The sequence below is a fragment of the Carettochelys insculpta genome, chromosome 30, assembly GCF_033958435.1.
Source record: "Carettochelys insculpta isolate YL-2023 chromosome 30, ASM3395843v1, whole genome shotgun sequence".
In the NCBI taxonomy this organism is placed as follows: Eukaryota; Metazoa; Chordata; order Testudines; family Carettochelyidae; genus Carettochelys; species Carettochelys insculpta.
In genome coordinates, this window is record NC_134166.1 from 952,575 (window position 1) to 972,483 (window position 19,909).

The following is a 19,909-nucleotide window of genomic DNA, read 5'->3' on the forward strand; positions in this document are numbered from 1 at the left end:
CAGGGTCAGTCCCGCAGGGCTAGGATCAGCCCCCATCTGTGCCTGCCCCCCGGCAGGGCAGGAGACCTTCATGCTGACCCAGCAGACACCCACCCCGAGGGACACAGCCAGGGCACCCGGTAGGGGCCTGGCCCAGGGCAGAACCAGCTGGCAGCGAGGCCATAGGGGGGCTGGCCACCCTTCTCCCCTAGACACAGCCAAGCCAAAGCATGCCCGGCTTGGGGGGCAAAGGTAGATCCCCAAGGCCCCCTGGAACCTCCCCTGCCCTGGGGGCCTGCAGGGGGAAGGCTGGGACAGGATTGCTGCTGGGCTCTGGGAGTCAGGGCAGTTCCCTGCAGGAGAGGGGAGAGTGAGGCTTCAGGTGCACAGCTGGGAAAGCTGCTGGGCAGAACCCCGAAGCCTCCATCAGCCCCTGGCAGGGCTCACGGCTCATGAGAGCTGCATGTTGCCCAAGGGAGAACCTGACCCAGCCAAGCAGCTTGGGCCCTCCCTGGACACCCTGCAGCCACGACCAGCGCCGCCCTGGCTCCTGCCACTCTCGCTGCGCCAAAGGAATTGATAGGCAGCTCCCAGCTCCTTTATTGGGCACTCGGCAGATTATGCAAAGCAGGTGCAGAAGCAGCCAGTGCCCCACAGGAAGAGGTGCCCCCAACACCCCTCCCCGCAAGCAGCCAGGCAGAACCCTCGTGCCAGGCTCCACGGTGCAGAATTTTCCTGGACAAGCTGCAGCATGCAGCCACTCCCAGCTGCCGCCGCTCCCCTGGGGTGCGCCCTGCCACACCCAGCGTTCAGAGCCCACAGCGCAGGGCCGGGCCAGGCCAGGGCGCGGCGTAACAGGGCAGCCCACCGGCAGCCAGGGCTAGTTCAGACGGGGCCCTGCAGCACCCCCAGGCTGGCGTGCAGGGCGGGGGACAGGAGCCCGGCCAGCCCCCCGGCAGCAGGGCCTGTCCCTCAGCCCGAGTCTGACAGGCAGCAAGTCGAGAGGGGGTCCTGAGCCCTGGGGCTGTCGCACGCTGCAGAGTCTGTGCCATGCTGGCAGTCCCGGAGCCGTCCAGCAGGGGGCGGGGGAGCTGGCCTGGGGAGGGAGGAGAGAGACGTCAAATAGGTAAGGGGGGGGCCTGCCATATAGTCACCCCCCGGAACAGTCCCGGCTCTGCCCACCCCTCCACGCGGTTTCACTGCAGGGCCAGCCAGCCCACACTCACCTGGAGGGCAGCACCATAACGTGGGGGCCGTAGGAGGGCCCCGCCAACAGCTCCGTCCTGGGGAGGAGGGGTCCAGGGGGGTCCGAGGGCAGCAGCCTCGAGGGCAGGAGCAGCTGGGCAGGGCTGAGGGACTGCGGAGAGATGGCAGTGTGAGTTATGGGAAGTGCCCATGGCTGCCCCCCCCAGCCCACCGGCCAGGCCCTGCACATCCCGTAATCCCCGCTCCACAGTGGCCTGGAACCCACAGCCAGACCACACGCCCCACACCATCATCACCCCCCATGTGGCGCCAGCCCCGCCATGGTTACCTGAGCACCTCTCAGCACAGGGTCTGCAGGCAGCGGGCGTGTGGGGGGGGGCGGCCTTCCCCCCAGCATGGCCTGGGCAGAGAGATCAGGGCCAATGAAACAGCAACACACCTCCCACGCTGGCAGCTGCCAGGGGGTCTGCAGAGACCCCTGGGGAGGGGGCAGGTCCTGCCTGCCCCAGCCAGGAGGAGATGGGAGCTGCCTCAGACTCAGGGGCTCCGGGGACAGAGCCTGGGGGCAGCCCGGCTGAGGGGCTGCAATGCCAGGGGCCCAGTGCACACCCCAGCTACTGCCAATGCAGGGTGCGCTGCGCTGGGGCAGAGATTGGACCAAGAGCCGTGTTGCCTCCGGGCAGCACAAGGGCCATGCTGGCCTACGGAGCTGCGCCCTGCATGGGGGCTGGGGAGGGGAACCCTCAGGCCCTGCCCTCTACCATTGCTCTGACCTCTCAGCCCAGTGCCCAAGGGGAGGCCGAGACAGTGTCTGACGGGCACCGCCATGCCCTGGACTCCATGCACACGACAGGCGTGCAGCAGCCTCTGCAGGGGGCGTGGGCTGCACCCGCCGGCCCAAGGGTGTTACCTGGGCTCCCTTGGGACCTGGGTCCGGCGGGAGCGGCCTGGAAGGCGGGGCGGGAACCGGCTGCAGAAAGAAGAGAATGCGAGCGGAGGGGGAGAGGCAGGCAGGGGCCATGCAGGCGGGGGTGTCACTCAGCCAGAGGCCATGCAGCACGGCGAGTGAACTGGCAGGCCAGAGACGCCCTCCCCTGGTCACAGCCCGCCCCTGCCCGTCACCCTCCGGGCAGCACAGGGACACTGCCGCGCAACCCCCACCCCCATGTCTCACGCAGACCAGCGGGGGCGGGGGGTCACCTGCCGCCCAGCCCCCACCCGTCTCTCACAGACCAGCTGGGGGGATGGGGGGGGTCACCTGCCACCCAGCCCCCACCCATCTCTCACGCAGACCAGACGGGGGGGATGGGGAGGGGTCACCTGCCACCCAGCCCCCACCCGTGTCTCATGCAGACCGGCTGGGGGGATGGGGGGGGGGTCGCCTGCCACCCAGCCCCCACCCCTATGTCTCACACAGGCTGGCCGGGGGGGGGGGGGGGACAGGGAGGTCACCTGCCGCCCAGCCCCCACCCCCATGTCTCACACAGACCGCTCAGGGGGATGCAGGGGAGGGGTCGCCTGCAGCCCAGCCCCCACCCCGAGGCTCACGCAGACCAGCCGGGGGATTGGGGGGGCTGCCCGCTGCTGGGCAGATCTCACCTGACACACAGGGTGGGGGAGGGATACAGGACACAGCCACTGGGGTTCACTGCTCATTCTTGGGGTTAAACCCCCTTTTCCCCTCCCCCACTGGGGCTGGATTCCCAGCTATTACAGTGCCCAGGGCCGGCAGTGCCAGGGAGAGGCCCCCCACTGCGGCTCGGCTCGGCCCCCATCCCCAGAACACATCACCCCTGGCAACGGGGCCCAGCCCCTGCCCTCCGCACCCCAGTGGGGAGCAAAGGCCCACGGAGCAGTGGGGCACCGGGGGGGCAGCACCAGGCCCCCAGCACTCACCATACTGGTGGGCATCAGCTGCAGCTCGGTGCTTGGGGGCCGCGGGGGCCCGGGGCGGGGCCGGCTGGAGTGTCGTGACTCCGGCTGGGAGATCCTGGGGAGAAAACACAGCTCAGCCACCTGTGGTGCAGGGCCCCCCTGCCTGGTGCACCTCTGCGCTGCCAAACCCCTGCCACAAAGGCGTCAGGAGCCCAGCTTCGATTCCAGTGGCAGCACCAGATGTGGGGGGGGTCTCTGGGCTCCAGCCAGGCTCCAAGGCTGTGCAGGGAGGGTACTGCGCCAACCCACCGTCCCAGGCCAGCCACACGTCCCAGGGCAGCTTCTCACCAGAGCCACAGGCCGGCGCTCCCAGGCTGGTGACCAGACACCCACCCCAGGGCCCAGCTCTGCGGAGCTAGGAGACTGCGCAGTGCTTAGCGACAGCCCCCAGCAGAGAGACAAGGGGTTCCTCCCCCCAGAGCCTGAGGAACAGGATGGCCCAGCTTCTCAGGGGGAGGGGACCCAGACCCCCCAACTCAGGGGCGAATGGCAGACTCGGGGATTTGCGAATACGCTGCTGCTCCCCACTCTGTCCTCCAGCCTGGCACTGCCTGGCGGTGAGCTCACAGCGCTGGGCCCCTTGGGCTGGGCACTGCCAGGGTGGGCGGTGAGCTCGCAGGGCAGGGCAGGGCCCCTTGGGCTGGGCACTGCCAGGGTGGGCGGTGAGCTCGCAGGGCAGGGCAGGGCCCCTTGGGTTGGGCACTGCCGGGGCACGTGGGGGGAAGCTTGCAGGGCCAGGCCCCTGAAAGTGAAGAGTGAAGCCAGTGCCCAGTGTCCCCAGCAGCCACGTTACCCACTGGGATGGGCCGGGACTCCTGCACTGAGCAATCGCAGCTGGGTGCCTGGCGTCGTGCTGCAGGGAGAGCAGAGTCAGACTGGCAGCCCAGCCCCTGGGGGACCCAGAAAAGAGCCGTGGGAGCCAGGACGGAGGCACCTCCCCGGGCTGGGCTGGGGGGGGCACAGAGAGAAACATGGAGTGTGAAGTGGGGAGGGGCAGGTGGAGGGGAGCAGGCAGGGGAGAGGCAGGAGCAGGCGGGGGGGCGGCCAGCAGGGGGAGGGGCAGGCGGGGAATGGTGGTGGGGTACCTGTACTGGCAGCCGGAGCCCTTGCTGAGCTGGCAGAGGTGCTGGGGCAGGCCGGCGCGCTTGGCGTAGCAGAGCCCCAGGGCAAGCGCCAGCAGCAGGAGCGCAGTGGGCAGCAGGATGCCGGGCAGCGCGCTGCCCCCTGGCCAAAGAACAGCCTGTGAGTGGCCCTGGCACCAGAGTCCCGCCCCCCACACACAAAGCCCCACTCGTGTCACGCCCCATGTGGCTGGGGGTAGCACTGCCTGTGCCACGAGCCCCCCTCACCTTGCTCCAGGACTCCCATGGGGCCGCTGTCCAGGCTGCCCCCCTGCCCCGGGCTCTTGCAGGCAGGGGGCGCCCAGCCTGCCTCACAGTGGCAGTGCCCCTTGTTGTTGCAGACCTGTGGGGGGACACAAGGAGCCTCCTCACAGAGGGCGCGGGCTTGGCAGCACACGGTCCCCCACCCCTGCCGCCCCACTTACCCCATGCCCGTGGCATTGGCTCGGACACTGCTGCTCCCCCAGCTCGAAGATGTCCCGGCACCAGCCACCGCTGCACACCTGCCCGGAGAGAGCGGGGTGAAGAGAGGGCGGGGCGGGGCGGGGCAGGGCAAGGCAGACAGCCGGCTGCAGCACCTGCTCCTCCCATGGACCAGCTCACCTTCCCGGCACCACAGGCCGTGCCTGGCATCACCATGGCCGGGTCGCTCACATCCTCGCCTGGGGGCAGGGCGGTCTGGCGGCAGCCAGGTGCTACCTCGTCCTGCTCTGTGCTGTTGGCACTGCCCCCCTGGCACTGCAGCCTCCCGCAGGCAGCATCCCTGCACAGACAGATGGGGCGCAGGGGCGTGGGACATTAATGGGTTCTGAGACAAACATGCAAAATGCTGCTCCGTCTGCACCGAGTCCCGTGTGCAGTGGGACGCGGCAGGCGTCTGCCGTCGTTCACCGCGTCTGTGTTCACCCCTCCTCAGCCTGGGGCACCTGCCCCCCAGGAGCTGGAAGCACTAGAACGGCCGTGGCTAGGGGACCTCAGCGGGGGGGGGGGGGGGGGGCATCTCGTGGGGGGGGTTCCCGCAGGTGAAGCCGCACTTGACACACTAAGGGCCTCGTCAGGCGCTAATCCCCAGCTGAGGAGTGCGGCTCTCGGGTGCCGCCCGGCAGGCAGGCGCTGGCTGATGGCCTGAAAGGGCTTGGACGAGTGACCTGCCCGCGTGACTGGCTCCATCTCTGCCCGCTCCCACACTGGGCCTGGGGATAAGGGGCCCCCGAGAGCTCCTGCCCCGTCTCCCCTGCAGCTCCTCCCTGCGGGAGCTGAGCCAGAAGGGTCGCTGACCCCCGCAAAGGACGTGCTCCAGAGGCTTTTGGGGTGGCAGCGGTTCCATCTGCGGCAAGGCAGCGCCAAGCCCCTTGTGCCGGGTGTGTAACGGGAGCGCCTTAACGAGTTTAGTCTCAGCCTTTTCTTTCCTCTTTCTATCACTGACCCGTCGGCGTCGGGTGCTGCAGCCCGGGCCCAGCAGCTCGCTGGGGTCAGGGCCGAGGTACAGGCGGACCTGGGGCCGTGGCTGGGAGAACCGGGGTGGCTTTGGTGTGACTGGTTTCCTCGGTGTGGGGCTGGGGGTGGCACGGGGAAGCTGGAGTGCGCGAGGGAATTTGCTGGTGTGACTCTGGCTGGCCGGAGCGGCGACAGCAGGGCTCTGGGTGATGGGTTCGGTGCCCCACAGGGGACCCCCAGTCCTGGGCTGGCAGTTGCCCCGTTCTGAGCTGTTTGCCCTGGTTTGGCCCTCAGTGCTGCCCAGAAAATCCTCCCACATCACCGAGGGGAGGGAAGAGGTGGCCACACTCACTGCCGGGCACAGGGGATGTAGGTGCCGTTGGGGTACTGCCCGCAGTGCCCGTACGTGTCCCCCCGCATGTTCAGTGAGGCCATGCAGACTTCAGAGACAGGGCCGGAACCTGTATGGCACAGAGCAGCATGAGCAAGCAGCTCCCTAGCCCCCCAGCTCTGCGCTACCCAAGAGATACCCTGCTCCTTACCTGGGCCCCACAGCTCCTGGCACTGGTCCTGGTAGGTGGTGCAGGCCCCGCCATAGCAGTAGGCCTGGCCCCCAGCACAGGGCTGCCCATCCTGCAGGTGTGTGTTGGGGGGGCAGCTTGGAGACAGCCCATCACAGAATTCGGGGAGGTCGCATTCCCCACGTGGCTCCCGGCACATGGCGCCAGCCCCTCGAAGCTGGGGAGCAGAAGAAGTCGGAGCAAGGAATGGGGGGTCTGGTGCAGCAAAGAGTTCCCCAGAAGCATCCCTGTTTGTCATCCAGGATGGTGCCAGTCTGCTCATGGCACCCGCAGGCTTGAGGCTGCAGGTCTGGCCAGGACGGCTGCCCTCCCCACTCATGCTGTGGGCTCCCAGAGAGAATCCCCAGGGGCCTGTGGTGGCTTCAGCGAGGTCTGGCAGTAGCCTGGGCTGCGTCTCGTCAGGCCCTGCCCCAGCAGCCGTACGCCAGCGCACTTCTGCCTGGAACTCGCCCAGCTGGGCTGAAACGTGTCCCGCACCCCAGAAGGCTAATGGGCATCCTGGACCGGGCTGGCAGGGGCTGCAGGTCGGGAGTGAGAGGGACCAGCAGGCCCTCCCCACTCACCTTGCAGCCCTGGCAGCAGGCGTTCCCTGTGGCGCACTCTGCTCCAGGCGCCAGCTGGCAGGCAGTGGCATTGCAGCAGGGGTCGGCACACTCCTGTGGGCAGAGTGGCGGTGGTGAATGTGGGGAGGAAGCGAAACCCCCAGGGGGTGCCCCGCCCCGCCCTGCCCTACCTCCCGCAGGCCACAGTCGCAGGTCTCGCCCTTCTCCACCAGGTGGTTCCCGCAGCGCGGGCGCAGGGCCAGGCGCGCTGCCTCCGGCACATTGAAGAGGCACCAGGCCCGGCCCTGCTGCAGGCTGTGCTCCACGTCCTGCCGGCTGCAGCTGCTGAAGCTCAGGCCAGGCATCAGCCTGCAGGGAAAGCCCGTGAGCATGGTCGCCGAGAGGGCACCACGCCCGGGTGCTGGGCCCCTGCCGGGCCCCCAACTCACCCTGTGGGGGGCGCCATGATGCAGCTCCTCTCCTGGTAGAGCCCCTCGCAGTGGCACGGGCGCTCAGGGCGGTCGTGGCTCATGCCCAGGTTGTGGCCCAGCTGGTGCGCCACGGAGGAGGCCACCACCAGGACGCTGACCGAGTGATCCTGCACAGAGAGGCTGGATCAGAGCAGGTGGGGCGCAGGGGTGGGGGGGGGCCGGGGCAGGGGAGGGGAGGTACTGACCATGCTGACCCCACCGGAGCGCGCTGCTGAGCACATGGAGGCCTGGGACGCCATCCCCACCACTGCCCCCTCCAGTGGGGCCCCCCTGCAAGAGATGGGAACGTCAGAGCCACGTCTTGCCCGCAGGTACCCAGCAGCGACAGGCGCCAGCCTGCCCACCTCCAGCCCAGACTCACATGAGCAGCTGAGCGTTGTCGTGCGGGAGCCGAGGCAACAGCTCCTTGTGCCTCCACTGCAGGAAGCTCTCCAGCGTGGCCCGGGCACTGGGCCCCACGGTGATGGGATCCCCCTGGTTCCACACCTCCACCGCCAGCAGCGCCACGCGGATGCCCAGGGGCCGATAGAACTGCGGGCAAAGTGGGGTTAGCAACACACCTTGGGGGGGAAGGAACCCCATGAACCAGAGCTGCCGTGTCCGGCATGGAGCCTGGCCCGGCGCCCAAGCATGTCGGGGATCTGGTGCCAGATGAGAGTCACTGTGGGCACCACTGCTCAGACCAGGGCCCCCCAGGGCTGGGATTGCTGGGGCTGGGAGCTGGGAGTCAGGGGCACTGGCAGAGTAGGGGGAGGGAGGCTTGGGGAACAGACCGGGTCAGCTGGGGCTGTGGGTGAGGGGCACTGGCAGAGTAGGGGGAGGGAGGCTGGGGAAGCAGATCGGGACAGCTGGGGCTGCGGGTGAGGGGCACTGGCAGAGTAGGGGGAGGCAAGTGGGGGAGCAGACCAGGACAGCTGGGGCTGCAGGTGAGGGGCACTGGCAGTGTGGAGTAGCAGGCTGGGATAACCTGGGCTGCAAGTCACCGACAGAAATGGGGGTGAGGTTCAGGGACCCACCGCATCCACCTGGTTGGTGATCTCTAGCATCCGGGTCTGGATCCGTTCCAAGCTGGGGTAGTTCTGGAACTGCCGGGGGAGAGCAGGCGTAAAAGGGGCTGGCGCCTCCGCAGGGCCAGGAGACCGAGCCCCACCCCACCCCCCCAGCATCACCCACCTCTGCATGGTCCACCACCATCACCAGCTCCACGAACAGCTGCTCAAGGGCCACCTCCCGCCGGCCCTGCAGAAGAGAGAGCCAGTGAGGGGGCAGACACACAGATACAAGCGCAAGGACTGGGGGCAGGGGTGTCCCACAGGACAGGGAGGGCAGGCGGCAGCTCCCCCATCCCAGAGACAAAGCAGATGGGGGGGAGCTGCAGCCCCAACCAGACACCCCCAAATTCCCCTCCCGCACCTACCCTGTGCAGCTCCGGTTCCGGCAGTGGCTGCGAGTGGCTGGGGGGGCCCAGCCCGCACTCCCTGCGGCTCAGCCGCATGTCCCAGGGCCTGTACGCCAGATGCCTCCCGGGAGGCCCCTGGGGGTCAGGCTCAAGTCCATAGCGCCTGTTCTCCGAGGCCACAAGGACGCCGCTAGGAGAGCGGAGGAGAAGGGGCATTAGTGGGGGTGGGCGGGGGTGAGAGACACGGGTCGCAGCCCCTGCTGGCCAGCGTTGGGGGCCAAGGCTGAGATCACAGGGGCTGCAGGCCTGAGGGGCACCCAGAGCGGCCCCTCTTTGAAACCCACAGGGGCAGCACCTCCCACCCCCCACCCAGGTCTGGAGCTGCCCCACCTGAGTCCGGAGCAGGTGCAGAGCCTGGCCCAGGAGCCAGGGTAGCCCTGGATGTGGCCCCGGTAGCAGCAGCTGCCCTGCAGCAGAGAAAAGCAGAGTTTAGCTGTAGCGTGGAGCAGGGGAGCTCTCAGGGTGCCCTGCTGGGACCTCTCTCCCTGCAGAGCAGCCTTGGCCAAGTAAGACAACAGCACTGATGTCAAGGAACTGCCCAGGGGAAGCCCACAGCACCCCGCCTGTCTCCAGGGCGCTGCCACCAGACACACCTGCTGAGCAGGACGGGGATTTGCTGTAGTACTTTATCTCCCCTGCCTCAGTTTCCCCTGTATTTTGCATGGCTGGGGGAGCTACTGACACAGACTGGCCATGGCCCACCCAGAACTGAGCTGGAACAAAGCCAGCCCCAGAGACATCCACACCTGGTGGTGGTGGGATTTCGCCTCCTCTGCACAGGATCCCCCAGCCAGAGAACAGAGCATGGGCTGGGAGGGGGACAGAGCTGGGGGCTCCCACAGGATCTGCCATGGACCTCAGGCAGCGGTGCCGCAACAACTTTCAGGGTGGAGATGCTGAGCTCCCCCCTCCAAGTGACCCCACCTGTGCCTCTCACCACCCCATGTGCAGCCACAGCTGGGGCAGCTGCAGAAACCCTCATGGGGGGCCAGTGGCTGGGGCTCTGGGACCTGCAGGGACTGCGCCAGTTACCTGCTAGGTGCAGCCGGCAGACTGGGACCCCAGCCAGTGGCCTAAGGAGGTGGGAAAGCTCTTTGGCTCCCAGGGCTCCCACGCTGCAGGAGTCACCGTGACGCATCTCACAAAGGGTCTTTGCCCACGAAAGCTGATGCTCCAAAGTATCTGTTAGTCTGTAAGGCGCCCCAGGACTTCGTTTGAGAGACACAGACTCACTCCGCCACCTCTGACCCTGACACCTGCCTGCCCAGGTCTCTCCATGGCGCCAGCCCCAACCTACCTGGGAGCCAGCAGCCTGCGCAACCCGCGTGCCGTTGGGCAGGTAATAGAGCAGCGCCCCTCTGCCCGGAGCCAGCTCCCTATCAGGGAAGGACAGACAATGAGCACAAGCCCCACGGACGGGCCTCCCACCCCCGCCTGCTCCCAGCCCACTGGGAGCATCCCCACCCAACCCTGAGCAGCACACGGGGGCCCTGGATATCCCCCCCGAGACTCCTGCTCCCTCCCCTTCTAGGGCAGCACATGGTGCTCCGTCCCCGCCTCCACATGGAGCAGCTCACGGGTACCCCAGCTGGTACCCCTGGACCCCTGCAGGACAAAGCCCCCAGACCCCTTCCCCCCACCCTGCCTAGAGCAGCATAGGGGGCCCCATCTGTTCCCCTGGCCCCCCCAGCTCCCTCCCGCTGCCCCACCTAGAGCAGCACACAGCCCCCAGCTGTCCCCCACCCCACCTAGAGCAGCACACAGCCCCCAGCTGTCCCCCCACCCCACCTAGAGCAGCACACAGCCCCCAGCTCCCTTCGCTCTGCCCTGCCTAGAGCCCAGTCCCCCTCAACTCACCGGTTTTGCTCCAGCTCCAGGATGAGCTGTTCCCCCTCCAGCTCCAGGGTGACCTGCAGGGGGGCCGGGGAGCCCTGCTGGGGAGAGCCAGTTACACAGGCCCCACCCAACCACCCCCAGCTTGGGGTGGCCCCCACCCCCCGGGGACAGAAGGTGGGACCTGATGGAGCCTTCGGCGCCCTGTTGCTGGCAGTGGACTCAGAGGTGCTGAATCCTGGGAGAGGGGAGGGCAACTCTGTACGGCTGGAGTGGGGGTGGCTGGGGGAACCCCCCAATCCACCCCTTTGCCTGTGCCCCACAGCCAAGCCCCCAGCAGAGGGGACATGGCCAGGCGGGGGAAGTGTGGGGCTGTGATGGAGTGGGGGATACCTGTGTGTGTGTGTGTGGCTCACAGAGGGTGTGGGGCTCCTGCTGAGGGTAACCCTGACAACCAGGTAACACCTTTGTACTGCAGACAAAGAAGGAGGTGGAGCCTGAGGGGTTTGAATTGGAACTGGGAGTTGGAAGCAGTTGGTCTGGGCTGAGGGAGAGAGAGACAAAGGAGGGGGCAAGGCCCCGGCTCTGGGGGCCCCTCGGGGCCTCCTCTCCCCAACATGGATTGGACTGGCTGTCTCTGCCTGCTGCACTGACTCCTCTGTACGATGCTGTGTCCTGTCGGCTAATAAACCTGCTGTTCTCCTGCTGAGTGAGAGACTCTCCTGCCTGCGGACAGGGTGCAGAGCTTGGGGGACCCCAGAACCCCATCATACTGGTGGCAGAAGTGGGATGTTCTGCACCCTGAGGATGGAGCATCCAGCAGTAAGTGACCGGGGCCCCGGAAGAAGTGGGGCCTGCGAGACCCAGGTGTGCTGAAGGGCAGTGAGGTGCAGTTCCCCAAGGCGGAGGGGCCTGCGGCCGAACCCAAGCAACTGCGGTCGTGGTCCTCGAGAGGGGGTGTCACACCCGAGGAGGGGTTACTCCTGGGAATCTGTTGGAGTCGGTCCCAGAAGGTGGAGGGGCCGAGAGCCCAACCCCCAGGAACAAGTGACCCCTGAGGAGGCTGACGCTGAATGAGTTCTTCCCAAGACAGTGTGCTCATGGTCCCTGAGAGCGGGTGTCACACTGAAGAAGGGGTTCCGCTGGGAGTCTGTTGGAGTCGGTCCCAGAGGGCGGAGGGGCCTACGGCCTAACCCCGGGCAGCTTGTGACCCACAAGGAGCCTGGCACACTGAAGGGATTCTTCCAGGAATCGTGGGGTGCAGAGGGCATCAGCCTGAGAGCCTGCAACCACACTGAGCAACTCCGCTGTGAAGTGGCAGCACCTGGAAACCGAATCGAGATTAAAGGAGCTGGACAAGGCAGCGTGGATGTGCAGTGGCAGAGCTGAGGGTTAAGGAAAATCCTGCAGAGGTGAGCCCGGATCGGGGCAGGGAACCCTGGACTGCATGGAGCTCTGAACCGAGTGGCCTGCCACAGCTCAAGGAGGGAAGGAGCGATTCCAACCCATCATCTACTAGTGGCCAAGACAGACCTGCGAAGAGTTTTCCAGGCCTGGGCGGAGGAAGGTGCCTGTGTGTCTGTGCAGGAAAGCAGCTGATCCACTGGGAATGGCAAGTTGTCTGTGAGAGAAGCTGCTTCACCTTCTGTGTGTGTGTGGAGACCAGCCGGGGGGCTGGGACAAAGGAGAGAGTGTCTCCCATTGTCTGTCTGTGTTGAACAGCAGCAGCAGCAGCCTGGGGAGAGAGCAGAGCCTGCGTTTGGAAAAGGTGCCAATGAGGAAACTAGCCCATTGTCTGAGGAAGACTTCACCAGCCTGGGGTGGCTGGAGAAGGATCCACCAGAAAAGAGCATTCCAGGTGTGTCTCTGAATCCAGCCATGGGGGCTGGAGCAGAGGGAATGGCTCTGGGATGGGCAGTGGTATCCCTGCTAAGGACACTGGTCCTTGGTGCAAGAAAAGTGCTTCTGCTTCTGGGGAAGTGAATCCTTTGCCTGAGCCTGTGGGGGCTCGAGATGGAGCCAAGATCCCAGAGCTGGATCTGAGGGCAGCTGAAGCCCAGATGGGAAGTGGGCCTACCTCTGTGTCTCTCAGGGGGGATGATGCTTTAACTTGGTCTAATCCAGTTAGGATCATCAGGGAATCCCAGAGACCAGACGATTCTGGTACTTGTTCTTTGCCTGATGCTGAGGTGTTATTGGGAGGGGGTGAGAGGACTCTGTCCTACCAGAGTCATCCTCTCGCCAGGACACAAGAACAGACGGGCAATGGAGTTCTGCTGACTGATGAAGATAAAGGAGCTGGTAGCAGAAGGGAGGAAAGGGATCCTAACCTTCTGTCTGGTGGTACTGGCTGTCTGCCTGGAGGGGGATTACGTGGGAATCTGCCTAATGGGCCAGAAGTGATCCTGGGTGTAGGTGAAACCCAGGCGCTGGTTGTGCCTCAAGGGAGCAGTGCCCCTGTGGAGGCAGACAGGGGTGAGTTATTGTTTGGGGGAGCTCTTGAGGAAAAGAATTTCCCTGAAACTTTTCCTGACCCGTCTGTGGGGACTGCAGAAAATGGGAGTGAGGTGGAGGAGAGTGAACAGGAAAGGTGCTTGTCTGTAAGCACCAGAGCAACCCTTTGCCTGGGGAGAAGTTTGTTTCAGCTCCTGATGGCCAGGACTTGCCTGAGTGTGAAACCACTGGCTGTGCTCTGGAAGGGTCCAAAGCAGGCAGTGTAAAAGTTTCTTAGGAATTGGAAGTTGGTGCAAGTAAAGTGAAAACTATCAGGGAATGTGAGCAGCCCTGTGAGAACCAAGTGAAACGGCTGCACCGTCAGTCTCTGTAGGATGCAGGAGAGGGCCAGCAATTCCCCATCTCCAGATGCTAGAAACACTTATATTCTCACACTGGACTCCCATTCTGATTCCATGGGGAGGCAGTAGTTGGAGGTGGAAGGACAAAGGAGCTTTGGGCCTGGTGGGCCAGTAAGGGATAAACAGGGATTCCTTCATGTGGATTCTGTGTCTGGGACTCACAAAACAACTCTCAGAAAGCAGTTTGGTTTGCAAATTTCCAGACTGGCAGGAAGGGGGCCATCTCCCTGAGATCATCAATGGCCCAGCTCTTGTTAGAAGGGAGGGCACAGCCAGAGAGATCACATTTCCACCCCAGGGGGCAAGAGAGAAGATTAGAACTTGATGGTGCTAAGAAAGGCCTCAGCCATTTATCCCCAAAATACTGGATTCTCAAGGATGTTGCACAAAGGTTGTGGTCTACCAAAGAGCAACGTAAATGTACAGTTGCAATGGGTTTGTTCTGTTACTCACGCTGACTGCTGTAACCAAGGGGTGCTGCTACCAAAAGCTGTAGAATTGTACCATGTACTGAATGTTTGGAAAGAGCCATGTGACATGATGACATGGATGTAGAAGCATGAATTGTATGTTGAAGGAGTCTGTAACTCTGAAATGTCACCATTGTTCCCTGTAACTAGTCTTGCAACCTCTCACATGAGGAGGAACATTCCAAACCTATTGTGTGGCATGGAAGGGGAAACTGAGGCACACAACCATTTTGGTGGTCTGGCTAAATGCCAAGGGTGGAAGCATTTGTACCTTCCTTTACTGGACTGTAACTGAATTCCAAACATTGGCTGGAGCAGCTGTGTGGGCTGGTGGGCAGACAGGGCAGGGCCCAGACCAGAAAAGAACTATTTGATCTGTTGGTGCTGCAGCATCTGTATGGGCTCTGCCTGCCCGACTTGAGAACGTGGCTGATGGACCAGAGACAGAAGCAGGGAGACCGACCAACCTGAGGGAACTAAAGGGACTTGCCCGGCTGCATCACATGAAAAGGGCCAATACCAAGCTCCTGAGTTGGAGCCTCCCCCAGCAGGATTATGACATGGAGGTGGTGCACATCAAGGGGAGCACCGAGGGTGCAGCCGATGCCCAATCACGAGGGGAGGGCCCCAAACTTCCCCAGGTAGCTGGCTGAGTGACCCCGCTCAGTTCGGTCTGGAAGGGGGGAGAGATGTGATGGAGTGGGGGATACCTGTGTGTGTGTGTGTGGCTCACAGAGGGTGTGGGGCTCCTGCTGAGGGTAACCCTGACAACCAGGTAACACCTTTGTACTGCAGACAAAGAAGGAGGTGGAGCCTGAGGGGTTTGAATTGGAACTGGGAGTTGGAAGCAGTTGGTCTGGACTGAGGGAGAGAAAGACAAAGGAGGGGGCAAGGCCCCGGCTCTGGGGGCCCCTCGGGGCCTCCTCTCCCCAACATGGATTGGACTGGCTGTCTCTGCCTGCTGCACTGACTCCTCTGTACGATGCTGTGTCCTGTCGGCTCATAAACCTGCTGTTTTCCCGCTGAGTGAGAGACTCTCCTGCCTGCGGACAGGGTGCAGAGCTTGGGGGACCCCAGAACCCCATCACACGGGCAGAGAGGGCAGTGCACATTACAACAGCCCCACCAGTGCCCGACATCACAGCCCAGCCTGGGGCTGGGGGCTTGGCCTGCACCATGTGAGGCACCTGTCCTGGACCCTCCCCAGCCAGCAGGCCCCGAGCTGGGCCAGGGGTCGGGCAGAGGTCAGGATGGAGCTGGTAGGAAGCACCCCTCCCTCAGTAGCTCATTGTCCTGGGCTGGGGAGTCACTGGCGTGTCCCGGCCAGGCCCCCACGCTCCCCGCCCAGAGCCAGGAAGCAGAAACGCTGGCCACGGTCCCTGGCTGCAGCTGGGCCAGGCCCTGCCGGCACCAGGAGGGGCACCATGTGGTCACGCAGCCCGGCCGAGGGGTGCGGGGGGACACCACGGTCATGCAGCCCGGCCGGGGGCAGAGGACAAGGACAGCGTCTCCTTCCCTGCCCCAGCACAGCTCCAGGGAACCATCTCCAGGTGCCCCTGAACACCAACCCCAAGGGGAGCCCCTCAAGGCAGACACACGTCAGGGGGGATTCAGCCCTTCTCCCCCAGCTGGGTTCCTGCACCAGGAAATGGAGCAGGGGGGTGGGAAGCTGAGGAGGCAGCTGTACGCAGAGGGCAGGGGGTGGGGGGGAGTGCTGGCCCCTCCCTGGGCCCCCGAGTGCCCCCCAAAGGGCGGTGGCCCCGCATGCGGGGTGGGACTGCAGGCCAAGCCGGTGGGGGGGGGGCGTGGATGGGGCTGAGCGCTGGGTCCTTACCAGGGCTGCCTCTGTCAGGCTGAGCGTCCGGCTGCCCTGCAGGATACGGGGCATCACGTGCCAATGCTGCCCCAGGTCATCCCGGTGCCGTCGGGAGCTGCCGTCTGCACGGGCCGAGAACAATGCCATGGCCCCAGTACCTGTTCCCCCAGCCCCCGGTCCTAGAGCACAGCACTTCCCACCCTGGGACTCTGCCCCAGACCCCCCAAGGGCTCTAGGCCAGGTGGGTGCATGACGCACAGCCATGCACTTTGCTGCAGCTGACAGGGCGCCCAAGCAGGCTGGAGGCCTGGACTCCTGGGTTCTGTTCCCCACCAAGAGACAGGGGGATTTGGGGAATTTGTGGGGCTTCTGCCCCAGCCCAGGGCTGTCTCCTGCCAGTGCTGAGTGGGCCAGACATGCCCGGAGAACAAGAAGTCCTGTGGCACCTTGCAGATGACCAGCATCTGAAGAAGTGAGTTAACTCACGAAAGCTCATGCTCTAAACTTTTCTGTTAGTCTATAAGGTGCCACAGGACCCTTCGTTGCTGCTACAGATCCAGACTAACACGGCCACCCCCTGATACAGGACTTCTTGTTGCTCTCAAAGACCCAGGCTAACACAGCTCCCCCTCTGAGACAAGCCCAGAGACCGCACGTGGTCTCTCTGTGGCAGCCCCTCCCAGCACTAAGGCTAGTGAGTTTGTGCCCTGACACTAGCAGGAACCCGGCTCGGTGGACGCCAGCTGCACCGCAGCAAAGCCACCCACAGCAGCCTGCTGCCCCAAGGGCAGGGGCAGGGCACACCAGGGCTCCAGCTGCTGGGACCACACAGAAGAGGCCAGAACCAGCCCCCTCTTTGTGAGAGCATCTCCCACGGGGCCAGGCTGCCTTCGGGAAGCGCCCATCCCTCCAACGCTGCACCTGCAGCCAGAACCTGGGTGGGGCCATATGCTCTGGCCCACGGGGCAAGGTTGGGTAGGACGCCAGCCCAGACCTGCCCACTCCCCACCATCACTGTAATGCTGAGTCCCCCTGCGGGCAGGGTACTCCACTGAGAAGAGCTCCTGGACTGGAGCAGCAGAAGGGGCCCATAGCTGAGCACTCTCTCTGTGGCCACCCCCCAGGACAGGCCCTAGGTTCTATGGCCCCCCCAGCTCTGCTGAGACACCAGCCAGGGGCCAGGCAGCAGCAGAAGGCACTGGGGGAGGGGGCGGCTGGACAGACATTCATGCCCATGGAGTTAGCCCCAGGCACAACCAAGGAGAGCAGCTACGTGGGGAGAGCTCAAGGTCCCTCACTCATCTGTGCCCCCAACTGGCCCTGCCATGGCAAACCCTCTGCTGGGGAGGTGTCCATAGGCCTGGTGGGGTTACAGCCCAGTGACCCCTGGCCTGGGGCAGCTCAGCCTGATACCCCCTCATCCCTCACTGGTGCAGGGACCCCAGGGCCCTGCCCTCCCACTGTTCTGGGAGCACCCATCAATGCCAAGCACAGCTACCCTGCCTGCCAGGGGGAGTAGGGCCCCCTCCGGGAGCAGGAGCAAAGGCACAGTGCAGCCAGTATCCCCAGCGTGGGGGGCCACCCCGGCAGGCAGGAGCACCCGGGCACTACCTGGGCCCACGGCAGGTCCCCTCCGGCCCGGCCCGGCCCAAGGAGCACCAACAGCAGAGAGCGCCCAGCTGCCGAGCCTCTGCCTGCAAAGCGCCGGGGCTCGGTCGGGCGGCGGCGGCCCACAGGGAAGTGAACCCGGCTGTGGCTGTGGCGGTGCCTGCGGCCAGCCCTTCCCCCCGTATTCCGCTTCCCCGGACAGCTGGGCAGAGAAGCCCGGAGTCCTGGCTGCCCCTCCCAGCCCCCTGCTCCCACACGCCAAGGCCGGAGCGCCGCCCCACCTCGCCCCCTCCCCAGCCCAGGAACAAGAACTGGGACCCAGATGTCCAGCTCCGCCCCCCGCCCGACCCGACCCGACCGGGGGCGGACCCAGGCGTCCGGCTCCCGCCCCGTCCCGCCCCCTGCTGCTGGGCCCGGCCCGGCGCCCCGCAGCTCACCTGCGCGCTGCGCGCCCCAGCCGGCTCCCGGGAGCTCCACGCCGCTGCCGCCCAGGGCCCAGAGCAGCCCCACGAGCAGCCCCAGCCCCATGGCGGGGCTCAGCCACCAGCCCTGGCTCCTGGCGGGCGGGGCGCCGCGGCTGCGGGTATATCCCGGCCCCCGCCCGGGGAGGCGGCTCCCGATCCGGCCGGGCCGCCCCCGCCCTCCCGGCGCGCATTGCACCGCCGCGCTGGGGAGTGGGGTGGGGCCGGGCCGCGCCGGGCAGGGAACTTCCCGGCCGGGCTCCTGGCTCCGGCCTCCGCCCAGCTAGCGCCGCCCCGCTCGCTCCGGCCGCTTCCTGTGAGCCCTGACCCCCAGTGACCCCCCGCCCAGCCCCTCTGGACACCTGGCCCCAGTGTGCCCCCAGCTCACTGCCCGGCCCCTGTGCGCCCCCCCCAACTGCCCTGAAGCCCCCTAACTGGCACTGCCCGGCTCCTGTGCGCCCCCCACCGCCCTCACCCCATAACTGGCGCTGCGCGGCCCCTGTGCGCCCCCCAACTGCCCTGAAGCCCGCTAACTGGCACTGCCCGGCCCCTTTATGCCCCCTAACTGCCCTGACCCCCCATAACTGGCACTGCCCGGCCCCTGTGTGCCCCCCAACTGCCCTCACCCCCCCCCATAACTGGCACTGCCCAGCCCCCATGTACCACAGAATCACAGGGCTGGAAGGGACCTCAGGAGGTCATCTAGTCCAGCCCAACTACCCTGAATCCCCATAACTGGCACTGCCCAGTCCCTTTGTGCCCCCCAACCACCCTCACCCCCGTAACTGGCGCTGCCCAGCTCCTGTGCACCCCCCAACCACCCTCACCCCTGTAACTGGCACTACCCGGCCCCTGTGCGCCCCCCAACTGCCCTCACCCATGTAACTGGCACTGCCCGGCCCGTGTGCCCCCAACCACCCTCACCCCCATAACTGGTGCTGCCCAGCCGCTGTGCACCCCCCAACCACCTTCACCCCTTAACTGGCACTGCCTGGCCCCTGTGTGCCCCCCAACTGCCCTGACCCCCCATAACTGGCACTGCCCAGCCCCCATGGACCCCCCAACTGCCCTGAATCCCCATAACTGGCACTGGGCAGCCCCTGTGTGCCCCCCCAACTGCCCTGAAACCCCATAACTGGCACTGCCCGGCCCCTGTGTGCCCCCCAACTGCCCTGACCCCCCATAACTGGCACTGCCCAGCCCCCATGTACCCCCCAACTACCCTGAATCCCCAAAACTGACACTGGGCAGCCCCTGTGTGCCCCCTAACTGCCCTGAAACCCCATAACTGGCACTACCCGGCCCCTGTGCACCCCCCAACCGCCCTCACCCCATAACTGGTGCTGCCTACCCCTGTGTGCCCCCCAACTGCCCTCACCACCCTTAACTGGCACTGCCCAGCCCTTGTGTGCCTCCTAACTGCCCTGACCCCCCATAACTGGCACTGCCCAGACCCCATGTACCCCCAACTGCCCTGAATCCCCATAACTGGCACTGCCCAGCCCCTGTGTGCCCCCAACTGCCCTGAAGCCCCATAACTGGCACTGCCCGGCCCCTGTGCACCCCCCAACGACCCTCACCGCCCACAACTGGCACTGCCCAGCCCCTGTGTGCCCCTCAACTGCCCTGAAGCCCCATAACTGGCACTGCCTGCCCCGTGTGCCTCTCAACTGCCTTCACCCAGCCCACCCCCTCTGCCCCCCAAACAGGCACTGCTCAGCCCTTTGCATCCCCACAACTGCCCCTGCTCACTCCCTTGACCCCAAACCACACTGTGCCCTCCTCTGCCTGCCCCTCCCCATGGCAGTGCTGCGCACGGGGCTAACGAGCGACCAGAGGGGCAACATGGGAATGGGACGCCGGTTCTACCCCACCTGGGGCTGAGCCCTACAACCTGGGTCGTGGGCACTGGCAAGGGGGGGCACAGCCAGGAGGAAGGATCTGAGGCTCAACCCCTGCTCTGCAAACACCACCCCCCAGACTGGCCCAGCCACAGGCTGCCGGCACGGCTGGAAACAGCGCGCCAGCGGGGCAGCTCCCTTCGCCGGCCGGCCGGCAGGACTAGCAGGCCGTTACCCAGCCGCGTGGTCACCGGCACAGGAGCCAAGGCCAAGG

General features: G+C 65.5%; 1 protein-coding gene across 10 annotated transcripts; it reads right to left on the minus strand.

Annotated features, from left to right (window-relative positions):
* Positions 1-561: 561 nt before the first annotated feature.
* On the minus strand, positions 562-18,033 carry ADAM15 (ADAM metallopeptidase domain 15). 10 transcript variants are annotated; one of them, XM_074980525.1, is made up of 25 exons: positions 17,771-18,033; positions 15,744-15,847; positions 10,609-10,685; positions 10,049-10,127; positions 9,082-9,158; positions 8,710-8,854; positions 8,466-8,531; positions 8,309-8,377; positions 7,654-7,823; positions 7,478-7,562; positions 7,251-7,399; positions 6,993-7,170; positions 6,823-6,915; positions 6,221-6,416; positions 6,031-6,139; positions 4,845-5,004; positions 4,667-4,744; positions 4,470-4,584; positions 4,206-4,344; positions 3,914-3,973; positions 3,082-3,175; positions 2,096-2,155; positions 1,514-1,585; positions 1,206-1,336; positions 562-1,075 (listed from the first exon to the last, which is right to left on the minus strand). In XM_074980525.1, exons 1-25 carry the CDS (start codon positions 17,859-17,861, stop codon positions 952-954), a joined length of 2,721 nt encoding a protein of 906 aa, XP_074836626.1. In that variant the 5' UTR covers positions 17,862-18,033; the 3' UTR covers positions 562-951. The 10 variants fall into 10 exon arrangements, with proteins under 10 accessions (XP_074836626.1, XP_074836625.1, XP_074836624.1 ...); XM_074980524.1 differs by having other exon boundaries at positions 8,318-8,377; positions 8,710-8,881; XM_074980523.1 differs by having other exon boundaries at positions 8,710-8,881; positions 10,609-10,682; positions 17,771-18,032.
* Between the last annotated feature and the right edge of the window lie 1,876 nt (positions 18,034-19,909).

Bases quoted from the DNA above. Each gene is read 5' to 3' on its own strand.
- ADAM15 (XM_074980522.1), bottom strand. From the start codon at position 17,861: ATGGGGCTGGGGCTGCTCGTGGGGCTGCTCTGGGCCCTGGGCGGCAGC. The intron at 9,159-10,048 runs GTAGGTTGGGGC...TCTCTGCTGCAG, and splicing joins CGCAGGCTGCTGGCTCCCAG to GGCAGCTGCTGCTACCGGGG. The intron at 1,076-1,205 runs GTGAGTGTGGGC...CTCCCTCCCCAG, and splicing joins GTTATGGTGCTGCCCTCCAG to GCCAGCTCCCCCGCCCCCTG.